Raw genomic sequence first — 22311 nt, forward strand, 5'->3', positions numbered from 1 at the left:
AGTGGTGAACGAACCCGAATAGTATCCATGAGGACACGGGGTTCGATTCCTGGCCTTGATCAGTGAGTTAAGGATCCAGCATTGCCACGTGCTGTGGTGTAGATTGCAGACAAGCTCAGATCCTGTGTTGGAGTGACTGTGGTGTAGGCCATCAGCTACAGCTCCCATTGGACCCCTAACCTGGGAACCTCCATATGCCAAGGGTACGGCCCTAGTAAGACCAAAAAAAGAGAAAAGTAAACTTTTTTTGTTTTGTTTTGTTTTGTCTTTTCTAGGGCCTCTCCAGCGGCATATGGAGATTCCCAGGTGAGGGGTCCAGTGGGAGCCGCAGCCACCAGCTTACGCCTGAGCCACAGCAGCGTGGGATCCGAGCCACGTCTGCAACCCACACCACAGCTCACAGCAATGCTGGATCCTCGACCCACTGAGCAAGGCCAGGGATCGAACCTGCAACCTCATGTTCCTAGTTGGATTCGTTAACCACTGCGCCATGATGGGAGCTCTGAGAAAATAAACTTGGATGTCTTTTTCTTCATTCCATAGATCCAATCACTTCCCAAATCGTATAGGTTTTACTTTTCTTGTATCTCAAATCTGTTCACTTATCCCCATCTTATCAATGCCCTACGTTAGGTTGTGGTTAAACTTAAGAATATGAAAAATGAGTTACTTTGTTCTTCTAATACTTAAAGGCTTGATAAACCATGTATAAGCCAACACTGGAGTTTTGGCACCTTGACTTTCATTATTCTGGTTGTAGTTTCAAACTCTAACGTGGAGTTAACACCAGTGAGGAGGGAGGAAAATGAACTTTGGAGCAAAATTACCTTCTACCTGCTGTGCATTGCTTCTGCGCCTTAGATTTCGATGGTTGCCAGGCCTTAAGGTGAACTGTATGTGTGCTATGTGTGTGTATTTTAGTTCTTGGAAAATCTAGAGAAATATTAGAGTGATGGGAGATAGGGCTAAAGGCTAACATAGACTTTTTGTGTGTCTAAAAGGAATTAAAAGGGGCCATCGAGATTGTTGTTTGTTTTCAACAATTTGCCTGTTTTTATGACCTATTACCCTGAAAACCAGAGACTTAAGTCTATAAACGCAGAAGCAATAGAACATTTCAGTTGATTTTCCTACATCATGTATTGTGCCAGGCACTGCCTGACTGAAACTTTTCTTCCCTCCTGAAATTAATTTTTTAGACTAGAGGCATCTGGATGCTGGGATTCCACCAGCATTACTTGGGATCAAGGTTCCATTCCTAATACGAAATGAACCTAAAACTGAGCAGAACCCTGTGAAGCCTCCTGGCGGACAGACACCACTCCCTGCCCCCCCAGTTCCCCGTGTTTTATTTGTAGAAAAGCATTAGCCTCATAGGCCTTCCTTGAGTTCCAAAGAGCAAATTTAATCAGAGAAGTGAGAAAATGCAGAAACAAAGGAAAACTGTCAAGTAAGGTAAAATAGTTTAAAACAAAAGTCAAGGACCCTGAGTTCCTACTCAAGGGCTGATAATATTCTGAGCCATATCTAAGTTGTTTTATAGATACCCAACCCCCCACCAGATAGAAGAAGGTGACCCCTGCTGACGGAAACACATAGATCCCAAATAGTTTTGAGGCGGAATAATAACTCAGGTCGTCAGTGGAGGAGGTGGAGGAGCGTGGGCTCCGATGCCTTCTTTGATATGGCCGTTGATTAACATTTGTGGCTTAAGGGCTCCAGGGAGTAACATCCCCACAGGCCTGGTTTACTATAGGGAGTGTACCTACACCCAGATGGACATTAATCTCTAATCCCCTAGGGGAAGAGAAGGGCAAAGAAACGGTGAGACTTGTGGGACATCCCCCCACCCCAAAACCCCTATTGGACAAGGACTGATAGAGGTAATTGGGCAAGGCCAATGGGGGGCCCATTGGACCCCACGTTGGTACCCCCCATCTTTAAGGGATTAAAAACCCCTATAAGATAATAGAGAAGGGGGACTCTTCTTCCCCCTCCCAGCTGTCCTGGGAGCTATTTGCTTTCCTGTAGCAAAGACTTTGCTTGCTTGATGCCTGTGTGTTTTCGAAGTTCATGCTTCAGCTTCATGAGCAAGAACCCAGATTCCGGTAACATCTTTCCGGCAGCAGTTTGAAATTACAAGGGTGATGATGTTGACTCCTGAAACATCACCCAGTTACCTCACTGCCAACCAGAAATCAATCAGAAAAACGCTCATAAGTTGATCAGTCTTCCTGTGACCTTCTCCCTCATCTGGCCTTTAAAAACACTTCCATAACAGCCATCAGAGAGCTTTTGAGCCTGTTCTCCTTGCTTGGCACCTTGCAATAAACAGGGTGCTTTCTTTCACAACCGGTCGTCAGTAAATTGGCTTTGCTGCCAATTGGGTGAGCTGACCCAACTTCAGTTGAGTAACAATCTGGGTGGCGGAAAGAGGGGGGTTCTCAGCTCCTCCATTTGAAATGTGTTTATCTCATTATTTCCTGAGAGCATATTTTTAAGCAGTAGGACCCAACGATTTTATTTGGAATGCGTCTGCCTGAAGTGCCATCTCCTGACCAGCCTCCAGCCAAAAAAAAAAATGTCTGGACATAGGAATGCCTTCTGCCTGCCAGGGGAGTTTGGTGAGGGGGTGGGGGTGGGGAGGGCAATGCTTAAATATCCAAAGAAGATGCCAAGGACACGGGCAGCATCTGCATTTAATTCCTCTGATCTCAGAGAGACAGCAGTGGTGATATCTTGGAGCAAGATTTTAATTCTTTGCTCAGGAATCGAACCTGGGCAGCATAAGTGAAAACCAGGACTCCTAGCCACTAGACCAGCTAGAGGGTAGAATTGCCCTGATTCCTGCCCCCTTTTGAAAGTGTTGCCGTTCGGCCTCTCCGCTGTTGCTGAAAAGAAACACAGAGTGTTTTGGGTGAAGGAGAAAAATACAGTTATTGCTTTGCCAGGCAAAGGGGGCCCCAGCAGGCTAATGCCTTAAAGACTGTGCCACCCCCTTGGGAGAGACTAGGAGGTGGTTTTATTGTTTGGGGAGTGGCAAATCTAAGGATCAGGGTGGACGGCCAGCTAGCATTGTTTCTCAGGGCGGGTTAAGTTTAGTGGCCCCAGGACTGGTTCTGGTGGTCCTCCTTCTTCCCAGAATGAAGAATGCTTCATCAAGTAGTTCTTCTACTTGCTGGGGGTTTTAGTTCTACCAAAAGGTTCAAAGGTATTGCTACGTATATTCCTTGAGGAGGAACCAGGACCCTGCCCCGGGGCTGCACTACTGTTATCTTATCTCCCTGATCTCTGCATCCCCTTCCTTCCCCAATTAGCAACGGCCCTTTGGAACTGAGGGAAGGTCATGAAGGCTGAGCCTTATTCCCTAAAAACAAGAAATGGAGGACACAGGAAGGCTTGTGTGCCTAGGAGCCTCACAGGGCCCTGCTCCATTACACTGCTTCACCTCAACTGATGGGAACCCAGAGTTTTTCAGTATCCAAGCTTTTAGAAAAATAGGCAAAACAACACAAAAAGCACGATAGAGCGACGCGAAAAAACTTTTCAGGGATGCTTGCTCAAGTCCCAGGGCGCCTTGGGTCAGGAACCAGAGAGGTCAACAGTAGAGGTCCAGAAGCAGGTGCCTAGGGGAGAGAAAGGGCAAGATGTCGTGGGGGTGCAGGGAGCATCCCCAGCCACCCCTAGCACTTGCGCACTGGTGCAGGTCTGCGGTCCAAGCCCAAGGATTCACTTTCTGACCCTGTGAGAACGGTCCGATTAAACATTTTTATTTTCCACGGCTGCCGAACTTAATGCTATGATTTAAAACACATAGGCTCCCCGAGAGATTGTTGCGATTCTTAGCCGGCTCCCTGCTCCGCTGCTGTGGGCGCGGACGCCGGCACCGCCGAAGGCAGCCCCGGTTGAGGGTTGCTTAGGCTCGGGGTCCTGGGTTTCTATGACGACGCGCACGCGTTTGGGGAGAGGCGAAGCGACAAGGTGTACGGCGGAAAACACAGTTTATGGGTACGGCTTGCAAGTGTCCGTTTCCCATCATTTCTGAGGCAGAAACATTGCGAACTCTGCCACCCTCGAGTCGGTGGAGCTGCATGCACGAGGCGCGGCCTGTGGGGGAGGCCGGGGTCGGAGACCACTCGCCTCGAGCCGGGGGCGCCCTCGGTGGTTGGAGGGGTGGGTGGTAAGAGCGTGTCTCTCCCCGCCGCCGGGGACCAGACTCTCATCCACCCACAAGCTTCTTTGTTGCGTCAGAGGCCTTGGGAGAGCCCAGAAGTCTCCCCACAGAGGGAGAACCCATTGTAGATGAATTATAAACGCCAAGGGTAACATAAACACTTGTTTGGTGGGGGACGGGGGTGCTTGTCTCACTTTGGTGGGTTTGTTTGTTTGTTTGTTTTTTTGCCTTCAGGTCAACGTGGCAGCCCTGCCAAGTCCCAGGATGCCGCTGCTTAAGTTTCTAGGTTAGCTTTCTGGAGGGCTATTTCAAATTACTAAAGAGAGTGATAGGAGCATTGCTTATTATGTCGCTTCCGAAAACGCCTTCCACATCAGCATCTGAGGGCAAACATTTGAAAATCTCTACATCCAAGGAAGAGAGAGGTAAAGTGCTTCAAGGATCTCACAGGCATAAATAATCATGGTCCTAGACAGAAAGCACAATACGTTCATTATGCGCCTTAATCTGAGATTTCAGGATACCTTTTTATTTTTTTTTTATTTTTTATTTTTTTTGTCTCTTGTCTTTTGTCTGTTGTTGTTGCTATTTCTTGGGCCGCTCCCGCGGCATATGGAGGTTCCCAGGCTAGGGGTCGAATCGGAGCTGTAGCCACCGGCCTACGCCAGAGCCACAGCAACGCGGGATCTGAGCCGCGTCTGCAACCTACACCACAGCTCACGGCAACGCCGGATCGTTCACCCACTGAGCAAGGGCAGGGACCGAACCCGCAACCTCTTGGTTCCTAGTCGGATTCGTTAACCACTGCGCCACGACGGGAACTCCAGGATACCTTTTTAGCTCCGTTTTTCAATACAGTTGTTTTAAAAAAATCAAAAGCCATTTTATAGTATTTTTGTTGGAGTCTTGTTTCACTACTCCACAGAAGGACTGTGTTTGTAGTTTTTTTTCACATGCTGATGAGTTTTATGTATATATACATATATATATTATATATATACAAACACATATATATATTTTTTTTTGGTATTTTTGCCATTTCTTGGGCTGCTCCCTCAGCATATGGAGGTTCCCAGGCTAGGGGTCCAATTGGAGCTGTAGCCCCCAGCCTACGCCAGAGCCACAGCAACGCGGGATCCGAGCCACGTCTGTGACCTACACCACAGCTCACGGCAACGCTGGATCCTTAACTCACTGAGCAAGGCCAGGGACCGAACCCGCAACCTCATGGTTCTTAGTCGGATTCGTTAACCGCTGCGCCACGATGGGAACTCCTATATTGTTTTAAATTCAACTTATTTTAAATACCAGCGGTTTGGCATTTGATACCTGAGTTTGCTTATTTTGCTAGCTGCTCCTGCAGCATGTGGAATTTCCCAGGACAGGAATCGAATCTGACCTGCTGCAATGACAACACTGAACCCTCAACCTGCTGCACCACAGGGGAACCCCTGTATCTGTGTTTTTGAACTGATGTCTGATATGTGTGAGTAGGACAGACAATACTAGTTTTTTTTTTTCCCTTGACTAGATAGATGATTTTCAGTGTTTTAAATATTGTTGCTATTCTTGACAACCAGAAGCAATTTTTTTTTTCTTTCTGTTAGTGACAGATAGATGGGATTGATGAGGCAGCCTGGGAATCTCTTAACTCTCAAAAAAACTATAGTAAGCTTTTCTTTCCCATTCTTTTCTTAGGACTTCCTGAACTAAGGGAGAAAAAAAGTCTGGTGGATTGGTCAAAACCCCTTCCTCCTTCCCTTCAGAACCAGTTCATCCCTGAAGAAGTTCTACTTTCTCTGACCTGTGCAGCCAATGCTGGTCCTTGTCCTGAGAACTTACTGCCCCCTAAGAAAATTAAAACCCCAAAGGTGTGTATATACATTTAAAGGACTTGGGAACATTATCTTTTGGTTGAGCCTATGTTATATGTTCCAGATTGTCTTAAGACAATTTTAAAATTAATTTCCTAGAATGAAAACTCTTTTGCATGAATATTTCCAAGGAAATGCTTGAGTATTTCTGTTAACCTGTGTAATTTTCATAAATGATCACTACTCCTCTCAGTCTTGATATTCTTCTTTCACTATTGAATTAGCCTAGTTTCGGTCTTTCTTCCTAGTACTGAATAAGAGTTCTGCTCTCTTTTCCATAATGTATCCAGATGCCCTTGTAAATACTTAAAAAAACAATTAATAATAGATTTCACTGACTCCAGCGCCCTCTGCTGTGTGTTCATGTTTTTCTTCTCAGGTTACTCTTCCACGCCGTGCTGACCATGTTTGGCATAACCCTATTCGAAGAAATAAGTTCAAATATCTGATTGACCATCCTGTTTCCCTAACGGGAGCTGGAAGGTAAAGAAGGAAGATAGTGGGGTAGAAACAAATGAATAGGGTAATGATCTCATTTTGTATGATTGCCTTAGGAGGAGCAGAATTGGAAAAAAATCATAGAATCATAGATTTTTAAGATTGCAGTGTCTTTGGAGTTCCCGTCGTGGCGCAGCGGTTAACGAATCCAACTAGGAACCATGAGGACACAGGTTTGATCCCTGGCCTTGCTCAGTGGGTTAAGGATCCGGCGTTGCCTTGAGCTGTGGTATAGGTTGCAGACGCGGCTTGGATCCTGCATTGCTGTGACTCTGGTGTAGGCGGGCATCTAGAGCTTCGATTAGACCCCTAGCCTGAGAATCTCCACATGCTGTGGGAGCGGCCCTAGAAAAGGCAAAAAGACCGAAAAAAAAAAAAAAAAAAGATTGCAGTGTCTTTGATGAATCTGAATACAATCCAAAGAGGGCATGAGACTGCCTTTTTGTGTATGGTTATTATCAGGATGGTAATAGGTGTTGGCTCTTCTGACTTTTCACTTGTTTAAATTTGTTTTTGCATGCCTTTGTGTCTTTGTCCCCTTACTCTCCTATTCCTTGTTGTACCCTAGTAGAAGGGACAGTATATGCTTTTAGGGCCTGTTATATTGGCCCATCTGAGAAGAGCTAAGTAATATAGCTTCATGATGTGAAAAACCTTGAAAAGCAATTGCTTAATCTGTGGTTTTCCTCAAAGCGAACCCTTAAACTTTACACTGTTTTTTTTGTTTGTCTTTTTAGGGCCACACCTGCGGCACATAGAAGTTCCCAGGCTAGGGATCAAATCAGAGCTGCAGCTGCCGGTCCACAGCCACAGAAACATCCAAGAAAGATCCAAGCTGCATCTGCGACCTACACCACAGCTCATGGCAACACCAGATCCTTAACCCACTGATCCAGGCCAGGGATTGAACCCGCATCCTCATGGATACTAGTGGGGTTCATTATTGCTGAGCCATGATGGGAATTCTCTACACTGTTTTATATCAACCAGCAAGTTCTACTGTTGGGTTCTCTTTCCCCCACCCCCACCCCCGGCCAGGGATGGAATCCAAGCTATAGCAGTGACACAAGCAGCTGCAGTGACAATGCCAGGTCCTTAACCCACTGCACCACTAGGGAATTCCTATTGTTGTTTTTATATCATTTCTAAAATGATATAAAAACAGGAGTTCCCATTGTGGCACAGTGGAAACAAATCCGTCTAGGAACCATGAGGTTGGGGGTTTCATCCCTGGCCTCGCTCAGTGGGTCAAGGATCCGGCGTTGCCATGAGCTGTGGTGTAGGTCGCAGATGCGGCTCGGATCTGGGTTGCTGTGGCTGTGGTGTAGGCCAGCGGCTATAGCTCCGATTCAGCCCCTAGCCTGGGAACCTCCGTGGGTGCGGCCCTAAAAAGACAAAAAGACAAAATAAATATTTACAATGTCAACATTTCCCCTGTGAAGATTATGATCTGCTGATTTTCCATGTGTTGTTCATTTATCAGTTTACTCCCTCCATGCTTCTTGCTGAAATATCACTTATTAGTAAGTTCACAGTTAACTAATACTTGGGTAGGTTATTTAGTCTTGCTGAGTTCCATTTTCTCGTTTGTAAAAAGGGAATGATAGCCTTGCTCTCTTTTGTGTACCTCCTGGGGATGTAGAAAGCACAGATGAGATAATGAGTCCAAAGCACTTGTAAAACTTTACGGTGCTATTTAAATATGTTCTTACTCAGCCATGTCTCAGTCCTAGAAAAGGTGGCAGAAATTCAGGCTGTTGACTTTTGTGTCCTGGGGCTTTGGTGTTGTAAATATCTGTATTTTACTCTATGCCTCCGGATATGGCTATAATTATTAATATCATAACTAGTAACTATAAGCCATTGGAAGTACTTGGAAAAAATAATTAGCTATATCTGAATGTGGCGATAAACTGACATTAAAGTTTTAACGTCAAATGACCTGTGACTTGGAATTTTTAAAATGCGAAGACCTGTCATGCGGTAGAGAGGATGACGGCCTCCCTGAAATGTCCTCCCTTCAATCCTCAGAACCTATAGATGCATGTCTTACGTGGCGAAAGGGACTTTGCAGATGTGATGAAGGTTAAGGACCTTAATCTTGAGATTATCCTGAATTATCAAGATGGGCCCCGGAAGGAATCGCATGCTGCCTCACTTTCTGGGCTGCGACTGCTTTGCAGTTGTCCTGTGCAGTATGGGGCCCCTACTGTGACCCCTGGAGCTCTTCTGTGATGTGCTGTCCCCCTCCTCCTGGCTGGCCTTCGAGGTTCTGTGCTGGTACAAGAACATCTGGAACGTCAGCCTCGAGCTTAAGTGCAGGGATCATGAAAGACAGCAGAAACCAGCTGCCAGCTATGCTTCCCCGCAAAGCTCTGTACTTGAAAGATGACATTAAGCTCCTGGGACCGCATCTCCAGGTTTCCCTCCACTTCCCGAGAGATTTCTTCTCTGTGACCCTTGAAAAAGGAAGTTTGACAGCCATGCACTTCCTCATCTCAGTAAAACTGGAGCACCCGGCGATGCTGGAGAAAGTGTCCAGGGAACAGTGGATGCACATCTGGTCACGGGACGAAGACATCACAGAGCCTCAGAGCATCCTGTCCACAGCGGAGAAGGCTGGCATGTCCACAGGACAGGCCCAGGACTTCTGGAAAGGGTCTCAACACCACAGGTGAAGAACCAGCTCAAGGAGACCACTGGGGCAGCCCGCAGACCTGGGGTCTTTGGGCTGCCCATCCCTGTGACCCACCTGTATGACAGAACCCACATGCTGTCTGGCTCTGATCGGATGGAGTTGCTGGCACACCTGCTGGAAGAGAAGTGGATGGGCCCTGTGCCTCCATCTGTAAATGCCAGACTTTAAGGAGCCCAAGGAAGCAAAGCTATTGGTATGAAACAGCAGACGCATCTGCTCACCCCTTCACTGCAGGGCCCTGGGACTCTGGTTTCCTATCTGACAGGTTCTTCTGGGGACCCTGGGAGAGGCCAGGGAGGGGGCTCTGGTACATCATCTTCTGTTAGTCTCCTGGCTGCTGTTACTTCAGTGGCTCATGAGAGCTCCAAGCTCTGCTTTCCACAAAATAAACCTAATGCCATTCAGCAGCCTGTTAAAAAAAAAAAAAAAAAAAAAGATGGGCCCAACCTAATGGCCTGAGTCTTCAAAGTGGAAAAGGAAGGAAGGCGAATGGGGCAGAGAGAGGAGACAGAAGACAGGACAGATTCCGAAACATGAGAGGAATTAAGTCTGCCCCCGCTGGCTTGGAAGATAGAGGAAGGGAGGATACAAGCTAAGAACGCCGTTGGCCACTAAAATCTGGGACCAGCTTTCAGCTGACAACCAGGAAACAGCGATTTCAGTCTTAGACCTGAAAGGAACGGAGTCGTGTTCACCCAAACAGGCACAGAAATGAATCTCCCCTGGAGCATTCAGGAAGGGACACAGCCCTGCCAACAGATTTATTTTATCCTAGTGAGACCTGTGTTGGACTTCTTACTTCCAGAGCTGTAAGATAATAAATTTCTGTTGGTTAAGTTGCTGATTGTTAGGGCACCAGTAGAAAATCCACGTGGACACAATGAATAGTATTCTTAACAAGGGGTAACTTGTTCACCAGCCTTAAATATTCAGAGCACAGCCGTAAAATGCAAGCGATCAAGCACATAGGCTCTGAGTAATATTTTTTGATGGCTCTATCAACCAGGATTCAGTGCAGAAAATAAATACTCTAGATATTTTAAGCAAAAAATTGAGTATTTACAAAACTGTTGGAAGGGCTGAAGGAGCAGGTGTGAAGTGATGCCTTTGGGAGTAACTCTCAGAAGAGGATGGAGTTAATGCTTCATGGAGGCTGCTGCTTCTGAGGCTGTCACAAAAGCTTAAGGGTATGCTCCCTTGATTAGACATTTGTACAAAGAAGATAAAAATGCCCAATAAGTACACGAAAAGATCTTCAGCATCATTAGCCTTAAGGAAATGCAAATCAAACCACAATGAAATACTATTTCACGTGTAGTAGGATGGCCATAATGAAAAAATAGATGATATCAAGTGTTGGTGAGGATATAACAAAATTGGAAGTATCGTACATTACTGATGGGACTGTAAAATGGCATAGCCTCTTTGGGAAATAATTTGGCACTTCCTCAGAAAGTTAAACAGAATTACCATTTGACCCAGTAATTCCACTCCTAGGTATATACACAAGAGAATTGAAACTTTATGCCCAGAAACTTTTACATGAGTATAATTGGCAACAGTATTATTATTATTATTACTTTTCTTTTCCTTTTTTTTTTTTTTTTTTTTTTTAGGGCTGCACCCACAGCATATGGAGGTTCCCAGACTAGGGGTCGAATTGGGGCTGTAGCCGCTGGTCTACACCATAGCCACAGCAATGCTAGATCCTAGCTGCATCTACAACCTACACCACAGCTCATGCCAATGCCAGATCCTTAACGCACTGAGCAAGGCCAGGGACTGAATCTGTGTCCTCATGGGTACTAGTCAGATACGTTTCTGAGAGCCATGACAGGAACTCTTCATTATTTTTGTTTTTTTTTTTTTGGCCGTGCCTACAGCATGCAGAGGTTCCCGGGCCAGGGACTGAACCAGGGCCACAGCAGTAACAACACCAAATCCTAAACCATTAGGCCACCAGGACACCCCAGTAGCATTATCTATATAGCCCCAAAGCAGAAACAACCCAACTGTCCATCAGTTGATGAAAATATAAATGTGGCACATGATGGAAGATTATGCAGCCTTAAAAAGGAATGAAGTACTGATACATGCTATAACATCAATGAACTTTGAAAACATTATGCTAACTGAAAGAAGGTATTCCCCAAAGGGCATATATAATATGTTTTTGTTTATATGAAGTGTCCAGAATAGGCAAATCCACAGAGACAAAACGTATATGAGTGGTTTCCAAGAACTGGGAGTGAAGAGATTGGGGAATTATTGGTAACTGCTAAGGGGTTTCTTTCTGGGGTGATGAAGTATTCTGGAATTACATACTGGTGATGGTTGTACAACTTTGTGGATATACTAAAAACTTTCACGTTATGAATATACTAAAAACATGTAAATACACTTTTTAAAAGGATGAATTTAGTTCCTGCTGTGGTACAGTGGGTTCAGAATCCCTCATTGTCACTGCAGTGGGTCAGGTTGCTGCTGTGGCACAGGTTTGACCCTGGCCCAGGGATTTCCACATGTGTGGCCAAACAAGAAAACAAATAAAAACTAACCCCCAAAAGGAGTTCCCTGTGGTGCAATGCGATCAGCCATGTCTGTGCAGCACCAGGACACAGGTTTGATCCATGGCTGATGCAGTGGGTTAAAGGATCCAGCATTGCCACAGCTGCGGCCTGGGTTGCAGCTGCAGCTGGGATCTGATCCCTGGCCCGGGAACTCCATATGCCTCGGAGTGGCCAAAAAAGAAAAAAATTAAATGATTTTTTTTGTATGTGAATTATATTGCAATAAAAAATACCCCCTTAGCTGTGATCCAGGGATCAGGAGACTAAAATCAATAAGCTGTCACTGCTGGCTGCTGTTACTACACTGCTTCTGTGGAGCTGGGTAGCAGAAGGATGAATCCTGAATTGCTGCTCAGGAAAATTACTTTGCCATGATGTTTCTGGGAGAATCAGCTAAAACTTGGCAGGAAATTGGCTTCTGCCTCACTTTTATGTCCAAAATCTTGAAAAGTGTATCCACTCATGGAACTTAGTTCATACTCAGGTCCTCAAATATGGGAAAGCATTTCCTTCCTCTCTGGTCCAAAGAGGGTGTCTAACACACAAGGGCCTAATGTATTCCGGTACTGTACTATGGTTCAGAAGCAACCAGGCATCCTCGAGAAACTTCTAGCTTCACAGAGTTCCTGTCATGGTGCAGTGGAAACAAATCTGACTAGGAACCGTGAGGTTGCAGGTTCAATCCCTGGCCTTGCTCAGTGGGTGGAGGATTTGGTGTTGCCATGCCCTGTGGTGTAGCTCGCAGATGCAGCTTGGATCCCATGTTGCTGTGGCGGCTACAGCTCCAATTGGACCCCTAGCCTGGGAATCGCCATATGCTGCAGGTGTGGGTGGCCCTAAAAAGCAAAAAAAAGAAAAAGAAACTTGAAGCTTCATAAGTCATTACCAAAATTATCAAAAGCTTATATTATGTCATAGGTTCTGACAGAAAGATGCAGAGTTTTAAATACATTTTAGGAAGACTTAATTTTGCTTAAAAAGGATACCTCAGTTATTTGGAAAATTAGTATCTCTAAAGTACGTTATTCTCTGATAACTTCAGATCAAACCTGTGTTTATTGATGTATGTATATAAGTCAACCAGTGATGATTTGGAGAACAATTTGAAGTATGAACTCAGTTTGATAATCAAGGGGTTGGAGAAAGGGATGAAAAATTTCTTTTTTTTTTTTCCGCCTCTCCCCCACCCCCATTACCCTGGCTAGAACCTCCAGTACAATGTTAACTAGAAGTGTTGAGAGTGTATGTCTTGTCCTATCCTTGACCTTGGAGGGAAAGCTTTAGTTCTTCATTAAAAGTATAATGTTAGCTGTGGGTTTTATCAGGCTGAGCACCATACCTCTGTTCCTGGTTTGAATGTTTTTGTTATGAATGGATGTTGGATTTTGTCACATTTGTTTTCTCCCAGTATGACTGTGTATTTGTTCCTTTTAATCTATTGGCATAGTGTATTTTTTTTCTTTTTCTTTTCTTTTTATTTATTTATTTTTCCACTGTACAGCATGGGGACCAAGTTACACACACACGTATACGTACTTTTTCCTCCCATTGCTGTGTTGCGATGTAAGTATCTAGACATAGTTCTTTTTTTTTTTTTTTTGTCTTTTTGCTGTTTCTTGGGCTGCTCCCGAGGCATATGGAGGTTCCCCGGCTAGGGGTCTAATCAGAGCTGTGGCCACCGGCCTACGCCAGAGCCACAGCAACGCTAGATCCGAGCCGTGTCTGCAACCTACACCACACCTCACGGCAAGGCCGGATCATTAACCCACTGAGCAAGGGCAGGGACCGAACACGCAACCTCATGGTTCCTAGTCGGATTCGCTAACCACTGCGCCACGACGGGAACTCCTAGACATAGTTCTCAATGCTACACAGCAGGATCTCATTGTAAATCCATTCCAAGAGCAATAGTTTGCATCCGATAACCCCAAGTTCCCGATCCCTCCCACTCCCTCCCTCTCCCCCTGGGCAGCCACAAGTCTATTCTCCAAGTCTGTGATTTTCTTTTCATTGGAAATGTTCATTTGTGCTGTATATTAGATTCCAGTTATAAGTGATATCATATGGTATTTTCTTTCTTTTTCTGACTTATTTCACTCAGTATGAGAGTCTCTAGTTCCATCCATGTTGCTGTAAATGGCATTATGTCATTCTTTTTTATGGCTGAGTAGTATTCTGTGTATACATACCACATCTTCCTAATCCAATCGTTTGTCGGTGGACATTTGAGTTGTTTCCATGTCTTGGCTATTGTGAATAGTGCTGCAGTGAACATGCAGGTGCATGTGTCTTTTTTAGGAAAGTTTTGTCTGGTTATATGCCCAGGAGTGGGATTGTTGGGTCATACAGTAGGTCTATGTATAGATTTCTAAGGTACCTCCATACTGTTGTCCATAGTGGTTGTACCAGTTTGCATTCCCACCAACAGTGCAGGAGGGTTCCCTTTTCTCCACAACCCCTCCAGCACTTGTTACTTGTGGATGTATCAATGATGGCCATTCTTACTGGTGTGAGGTGGTATCTTATAGTAGTTTTGATTTGCAGTTCTGTAATAATCAGGGATGTTGAACATTTTTTCATGTGCTTGTTGGCCATCTGTATATCTTCCTTGGAGAACCATCTATTCAGGTCTTTTGCCCATTTTTCCATTGGGTGGTTGGCTTTTTTTGCTGTTGATTCTTTTTTTTTTTTTAACTCAATGAATTAAGTTAAATTAAATTAATTAATTAATTTATTTATTTTTGTCTTTTTGCCTTTTCTAGGGCCGCTTCCCAGGCTAGGGGTCTAATCAGAGCTGTAGACGCCGACCTACACCACAGCCACAGCAACGTGGGATCCGAGCCTTGTCTGCAACTTACACCACAGCTCACGGCAACACCAGATCCTTAACCCACTGAGTGAGGCCAGGGATCGAACCCTCAACTTCATGGTTCCTAGTTGGCTTTGTTAACCACTGCGCCATGATGGGAACTCCTTAACTCAGTGAATTTTATTACATTTATAGTTGTACAATGATCATCAAATAATTTCCTTTAAAAAATTTTTTTATTAATGATTTTTATTTTTATTTTTCCTTTATAGCTGGTTTACAGTGTTCTGTCAGTTTTCTACTGTAGAGCAAGGATTTCTTAAAAGTCTAATAAAATCAGGTTTTTATGTTATGGCTAAGAATCAGGTTTTTGTTTTCTTTGTTTTTGTTTTCTCCTTTGGCTGCACTAGTGGCATGCGGAAGTTCCTGGGCCAGAGATCAACCTGAGCTGTAGGAGGTCCTGCTGTGGCACAGTGGGTTAATGATCTAGCTTATCTCTGTGAAGACGTGGGTTTGATCCCTGGCCTGGTGTAGTGGGTTAAGTAAGGATCTGGCTCAGATTCAGTCCCTGGCCAGGGAAGTTCCATGTGCTGCAAGTGCCCCTGAAAAAGAAAAAAGAAATAGTTGGAGTTCTCGTTATGGCTCAGCTGGTTAAGTAGCATGGATAGTACCATGGATACTACCCGACTAGTATCCATGAGGATGCGGGTTCAATCCTTGGTCTCACTCCAGAGGGTTAAGGACCCAGCATTGCTGCGGCATAGGCTGGCAGGTGCAGCCTGGGACCCCTAGCCTGAGACCCCTAGCCTGAGAACTTCCATGTGTCTCTGGTGTGGTCCTAAAAACCAAAATAAAACTTAAAAAAAACCAAACAAACCCTGCCATAGCACAACCTGTTGCATTGACAATGCTGGATCCTTAACACACTGAGCCACATGGGAAGTCTAGAATCAGGTTTTTTGTTTTTATATTTTTTTGTATTTATTTTTTCAATAAAAAATATTTTCCAGAAGAGTAGAAGCACGTGACTTACCATGAGAGTTTTATGAAAAATATGTCTATTTTTGACAAAAATTATATTCTAACAAATAAGATATTTCCTCTAAAGATACCAATAATTCAAGAATAGAAATATAAAAGGCTTCTAAAATTACTCTTTGAGAAAATTTGAATGACAGTTACAAAACCAATATTTCCTTTATAAAGAAGTAGATTATGGAGTTCCCATTGCGGCTGAGCGGAAACGAATCTGACTAGCATCCATGAGGATACAGGTTTGATCCCTGGCCTTGCTCAGTGGATTAAGGATTCGGTGTTGCTGTGAGGTGTGGTGTAGGGGTTGCAGACACAGCTCAGATCTGGCATTGCTGTGGCCATGGCATAGGCCAGTAGCTACAGCTCTGATTAGACCCCTATGCAACCTCATATGCTCGAGGATGCAGCCCTAAAGACACACACACAAAAGAAGTGGATTATGTATATATATATAGATGAAGCATTCAATGTTTTTAGCTAACAAAACAGTCATATTGGCCAACCTCTCCAGCAGTTACTAGTGTGGTAGAAACTGATGTCCCAAGATTCTGAGGGTAGCTTAAAAAAATTACTTTATGCCATGTCTTTGACACATAAAAACTGTGTGTGTACACATATAAGGTGTACAACTTATGTTTTGATAAATGTATATACATTGTAAGAGATCACTACAATCAAGCAAAAAACATCCATTATCTCTATATAGTTACCATTTGTGTATGTTGAGAAGATTAAGATTTTTTCTTGGCAAATTTCAAGTATACAATACATATTGTTAACTTATTATCACTATGCTGTACATGGGATTTCCATTTTACATAACTGAAACTTTACTTTTTTTTTTTTGTCTTTTGTCTTTTTAGGGCCGTACCCACGGCACATGGAGGTTCCCAGGCTAGGGGTCTAATTGGAGCTACAGCTGCTGGCCTACACCACAGCCACAGCAACGCAGGATCTGAGCTGTGTCTGCAACCTACACCACAGCTCATAGCAACGCCGGATCCTTAACCTACTGAGTGAGGCCAGGGATTGAACCCACAAACTCATGGTTCCTAGTCGGATTCATTTCCGCTGCTCCACGACGGTAACTCCCCTGAAACTTTGTACTTTTGACCCAATTTCACCCTTCGCTCCTACTTCCCTCCTCTCACATATGCGTGAGACCATGCAGTATTTGTGTTTCTCTGTTTGGCTTATTTCACTTAGCATAATGGTCACCAGTTTTCATCTGTGTTGTCACAAATGGCAGGATTTTCTTCTTTGTTAAATCTGAATAACATTGCATTGTAGGGAGTTCCCATTGTGGCTCAGTGGTTAACAAATCTGACTAGGAACCATGAGGTTGCGGGTTCGATCCCTGGCCTTGCTCAGTGGATTAAGGATCTGGCATTGCTGTGAGCTGTGGTGTAGGTTGCAGATGCGGCTCGGATCCCTCGTTGCTGTGGCTCTTGCCTAGGCCGGCAGCAACAGCTCCAATTAGACCCCTAGCCTGAGAACCTCCTATGCCGCAGGAGCGGCCCTAGAAAAGGCGAAACGACAAAAAAAAAAAAAAGCAAAAACATTGCATTGTTTAAGTATGTATTCCACATTTTCTTCATACACTTATTTGTCAGTGGGTGTTTAGGTAGTTGCCATGTCCTAGCTATTGTCAATAATGCTGCAATTTGGAAGTGTAGTATCTCTTCAAGATCCAGATTTCCTTTCTTGGGAATATGTATCCAGAATTGGGGTTGTTGGATTATGTGGTAGTTCTATTTTTTATTTTCCTTTTTTGAGGAACGTTCATACTGTTTTACATAATGGCTGTACCCATTAAAGCTGGGGGGAGAGGCAAAGAGTTGAAAACTATGTGCAGTAAGTGGCATGATTAAAACTGCTGTAGGGAGGAGTTGCTGTCGTGGCGCAACAGAAATGAATCTGACCAGGGACCAAGAAGTTGCAGGTTCAATCCCTGGCCTCAATTAGTGGGTTAAAGATCTGGCGTTACTGTGAGTTGTGGTGTAGGGCGCAGACTTGGCTTGGATCTGGCATTGCTGTGGCTGTGGCGTAGGCCAGCAGCTGTAGCTCCAATTAGACCCCTAGCCTGGGAACCTCCATATGCTTCGGGTGTGGCCCTAAAAAGCAAAAAACAAAAACGAAAACAACCCCTGCTATAAGCAGGTAGATCTGGCAGAAGGATGTAGAATATACTAGCGAGACACAAGAATCCACATAAAAAGCAATGACAGCTTCGACTAACGATTTGGCATTGGCAAGAGACAAGAGGACTAACCACTGGGATGGTGGAGGAGTGACTGTGAAATTAATAAATGTCAGTGAAAGGTGGATCTTGAGGACAAAGGATGGGGTCAATTATGGATGCTGAGATTTTGATGAGTAGCGTGGTGGTGTTGACAGGATTAGTGAACACCGAAGGGTGAAAAGTTAGAATGGAAGAGAATTATGGTGTTGTATCCAGAGGTAATAAATGTGAGATTTGTTAGCATTGCCAAGGGAAAGAAGAACAGAGGGATGAGGACAGAATGTTGTGGCGCATTTCCATTTAGAAGGCAGGAGGTCGCAGAGGTGCCCGAGAAGGAGTCGTTGGGACAAAAGAACTGGGAGAAAGAATCCAGTCACACAGAGGATAGAGGAGAAGAGGGTGTTTTTAAAAAGAGAGGGGATCAAGCCTGGAAAATATTCCAAGAAAACAGTAGACCGTGAGAACTGATGACTTCACTGTAGGAAGTCATCCTCAGCTTTTTGGAGTGTGATTTCAGAAGAGAAATAGGGATGAAATCTGATGGCAGGGAAATTTTAAGAAGTCTAATGTTTGGCAGCAAGTGAGTCATAGATCAATCAAGGTAACTTGACCACACCGTGTGGTCAAGGGAAGATTTTTTAGAAGGAGAGACTTGAGTTATAGACCAAGGGGAATGTTCTAAGAGAGGGGGAAATACACAGAAATTATGATTGGGGAATGAGATCCCCAAGGATGTGGGCGAAGATGAGATCAAGGACAAAGGGAGGAAATCATTCCAGGAAGAGACTACATCCGAACCTGACATTGAGGGAAAGGCGGCTGGGAAATTTGAGGTGGAGAAGAGGAAGAATGTGGGAGAAAACTCACGTCCAATGCCTCAGCCTTCATAGTAAAGTATGCGGTAAGGGGACCCGTCTTGTGTCCCTTTTTACCCACCAGAAGGTTGTGGGTGTGGACCTTACCACTTTTATGCAGGAGCCAAACAAAATTTATTTTGTCAATATCTTTATCTTATCTTTTAGGGATATTTCGTTTCTCTATGATGTTAAATATGTGAAAGGAGAGACGAGGGAGAGCGCGGTTTGTCCCCCGCAGATGGACCGTTCACACGATGGCGTCATTGTGCCTCATAAGGTAAATAAAGTACTTAAATTATTTCCCCATCCTCTCTCTGCTTAAAAAAACCCATCTCCCCCAAATATAAGTCCATGTTGTAAGGGCCTGCATTATGTTTTCATAGCGCTTCCTAAGTATTTCCAGACAAGGGCATTTAGCGAGAGAAGATCAAAGATGTCTTATTTTAAGCCATTCTCCAAACTACAGTTACTTACTGTAATCTAGAAAATGTAGTATAGGAGACAGTATTTTTTTTAAAAAGAAACCCACAGTTTTAAGTTGTAGAATTCTTGAAACTAACACAACATTGTAAATCAATTATATTTCAGTTTTTAAAAAGGCAGAAAATTGTAGAATTCTTATTTTTGGCATATTGCTAAGGTGAATTTTAAATTCTCATTAAATTTTAAAGTCAGTAGATTTTTGTGTAACTAATACTAAAACTAAAACCAAGACTGTTCTTAAATGGTTTTTTTTTGGTTGTGCTCACAACATACAGAAGTTCCTGGACCAGGGATCGAGCGCATGCCATAGCACTGACCCAAGCCACAACAGTGACAATGCCAGATTCTTAACTGCTAGGCCACCAGGAAACTCCCACGGTTGATTTTTTTAATTTGCGCTCTGCTAAAAGTTACTGCTCTTTGCCATGACCCATATGAATATTGTTATTTCTCTAATCAAAATCTCTTAATAAATAGTATCCCTTTAGGGTAGGAATTAGAATTTGTGCCCTTCAGTTTTTTTTGTTTGTTTGTTTAATCTACTAATGTTTTTATTCTTATTGTTCTTTCTAAGCCAAAGAAACTAACAGATACTTTGATTCCTGAAGAATTTCACATTGTGTCAAACACAGGCGTTTCAGGTTTGGAGTGTTACGATGAGTGAGTACCATGCTATATACGGAATGTCTGAGAAGTTGAACTGTTTCTTATTTCCCAGACACAGAGAAACCTGAGTGGTTCATTCATGTTCCCAGGCAATATCTACACTGAAATGGGTAAACATTTGGCCTGTCATCCTCATGCAATTTAAGAAAGGTATCGAACACTAATGAAAAAAATCTTAAAAAGAGTTTGGCACAACAAGGATTTCCTGTATAATGCAAGAGACTATATTCGATGTCTTTTAATAACCTATAATGGAAAAGAATCTGAAAAAGAATTACATGGATATAGTTCACTTTGTTGTATACCTGAAACTAACACCATATTGGCAATCAACTATATTTCAGTTGAAAAAAAAGAGTTTGGGGTTTCCAGGATTAAATGGTTCTCTGTCTTTTCCTGTTGTTTACTTTTGAATTAAAAAAAAATAGATCTTTGTTTTGAATGCTTGCCATGCCTTTTTAGGAATGGTTTTGAGCCATGATAAAGGAAAGTATTCCTCTAAGCTGGAATGTTAGAATGCATACCCTAAGGCTTAGCTCTAGACTTCAGACTAGGCATTTCCAGTTTTCTTTGGTTTCTACTTAGGGGACTAAGAATGAGACCTTGCTTTTCTTTTCTGAAACAGCACTTAAATGTGTCCTAGTTTAAAAAACTAGGAGTTCCTGTCGCAGCTCATCGAAAATGAATCTGACTAGCATCTATGAAGATTCGATCCTTGGCCTCGCTCAGTGTGTTAAGGATCCAGCTTTGCTCTGAGCTGTGGTGTAGGTTGCAGATGCGGCTTAGATCTGGTGTTGCTGTGGCTATGGCGTAGGTCAACAGCTACAGCTCCAATTTGACTCCTACCCTGAGAACTTCCATATGCCCAGGGCGTGGCCCTAAAAAGACAAAAAACAAACAAACAAAAAAAAACCCCAAAAAACAAAACTAGAACTTTGGACTAGGTTTTATAGTAAAATATCTAGAAACTGTCACTGTTTTTACTTTATCCGACATGTATGTTACATGGCATTTCTTTCTGAACGTGGATTTCAGAACAATGTTTTGCCAAAGGGACTAAATGGAACTCATTTTTTGGGCAGCTTTTAATTTTTATATAATTTCAAAATTCTAAAAAATGTTACATAAATAGTACAAGGGCCTCTCATATACCCTCTATCCTGACTCACTGTTTTCATTTTGCCTCATTTGCTCAAATACACACACACTTAAACTATTCAAAAGTAAGTTGGAGACATCATGACCCTTTGCCACCAAATACTTTAGTATATATTTCCTAGCAACCCACTAGTTTTAGATTTTTTTTTTTTTTGGTCCTTTTAGGGCCACACCTGCAGCATATGGAGGTTCCCAGCCCTAGGGGTCAATTAGAGCTGTAGCCTCCGGCCTACACCACAGGCAGAGCAACGCCAGATTGAGCTGCATCTGTGACCTACACCACAGCTCACAGCAATGTTGGATCCTTAACCCACTGAGTGAGGCCAGGGATCAAACCTGCGTCCTCATGGATGCTAATCAGATTCCTTTCTACTGAACCATGACAGGAACTCCAAGTTTTAGATGTTTTTAATGACTTTTTAGCTCCATCATTTCTTAAATGTTTATTAGTTGCCATTTTATAATACAGACTCATAGATTTCTATTATTTTCTGTGGGGTATAATTTCTTGTTATCACTGACGTTCAAGTTTTTCCTGGTTTTGCCAATGTGAGCCCCTTTGAGCTGGCTCTTCTTTTCTTTAGGCGTGTCCCCATCATTCTTTGAATGTTTTCTTGTTTTCTGGCTCAGTATGATTTTTCAGGTTCATGTTATATTTCCCAACTCCCGCTCTAGAATGAGCTATGAGTCATTTCTCCAAGGGAGTACCATTTCCTTTTAGCGGACAAGGACACTTAGAAACCAAGATCTGGGTGTTGGGTGTGCTCTTTGCTCCTAGGGTTTTATTGTTTCTAGGCGCTCACGCACACTCCTTTTTGAAACTTTATTTTGAGTCTTTATATTCCCTGGAGATTTTTCACTAATACAAATTCTGAAAATTCGCCTTATTACCCAACTGTGTTCCATTAGGGGGCAGAATCAAAGGAACTGTTTTTAACTAGGGAGAGAAAAAGGTATATAAATAATAGTGAATTTGAAGGATTATTATGAGGTTCTCAATGTGATACCCATTTAGGTACAAACAAATACTTCCAGAGGACAGATACATATGCTGCATGCCAGGAAAACTGGGTTCTCCTTCTATCTCTGCATATTAATTTTATAACCTGTTTAGTCACTTAACTTTGTTGGCTTCAGTGTTTGTACAATACTCTTCCACCTTTGATTTTTCTTTTTTTAATGAATCGGAGAAACTTTTGTATTGTGAAATATTGAGGAATATGATCAAAGCTCTTTAAAAAATGTTT

The 22311-nt window shown here is 43.3% G+C and overlaps 1 protein-coding gene and 1 pseudogene across 1 annotated transcript in view; both read left to right on the forward strand.

Moving 5' to 3' along the window:
- The first annotated feature begins 3962 nt into the window (after positions 1-3962).
- AXDND1 (axonemal dynein light chain domain containing 1) overlaps positions 3963-22311 on the forward strand; it is an 87670-nt gene continuing 69321 nt past the window's right edge. Inside the window, exons 1-6 of the mRNA XM_047753938.1 lie at positions 3963-4008; positions 4409-4599; positions 5873-6045; positions 6428-6531; positions 18923-19034; positions 19815-19900. Of these exons, the coding sequence (XP_047609894.1) occupies positions 4521-4599; positions 5873-6045; positions 6428-6531; positions 18923-19034; positions 19815-19900 (554 nt within the window). The 5' untranslated portion in view covers positions 3963-4008; positions 4409-4520. The remainder of the gene's footprint in view (positions 4009-4408; positions 4600-5872; positions 6046-6427; positions 6532-18922; positions 19035-19814; positions 19901-22311) is intronic.
- Positions 8458-9413, forward strand: LOC125111825 (glutathione S-transferase kappa 1-like; annotated as a pseudogene).

Source organism: Phacochoerus africanus, chromosome 11, assembly GCF_016906955.1.
Source record: "Phacochoerus africanus isolate WHEZ1 chromosome 11, ROS_Pafr_v1, whole genome shotgun sequence".
In the NCBI taxonomy this organism is placed as follows: domain Eukaryota; kingdom Metazoa; phylum Chordata; class Mammalia; order Artiodactyla; family Suidae; genus Phacochoerus; species Phacochoerus africanus.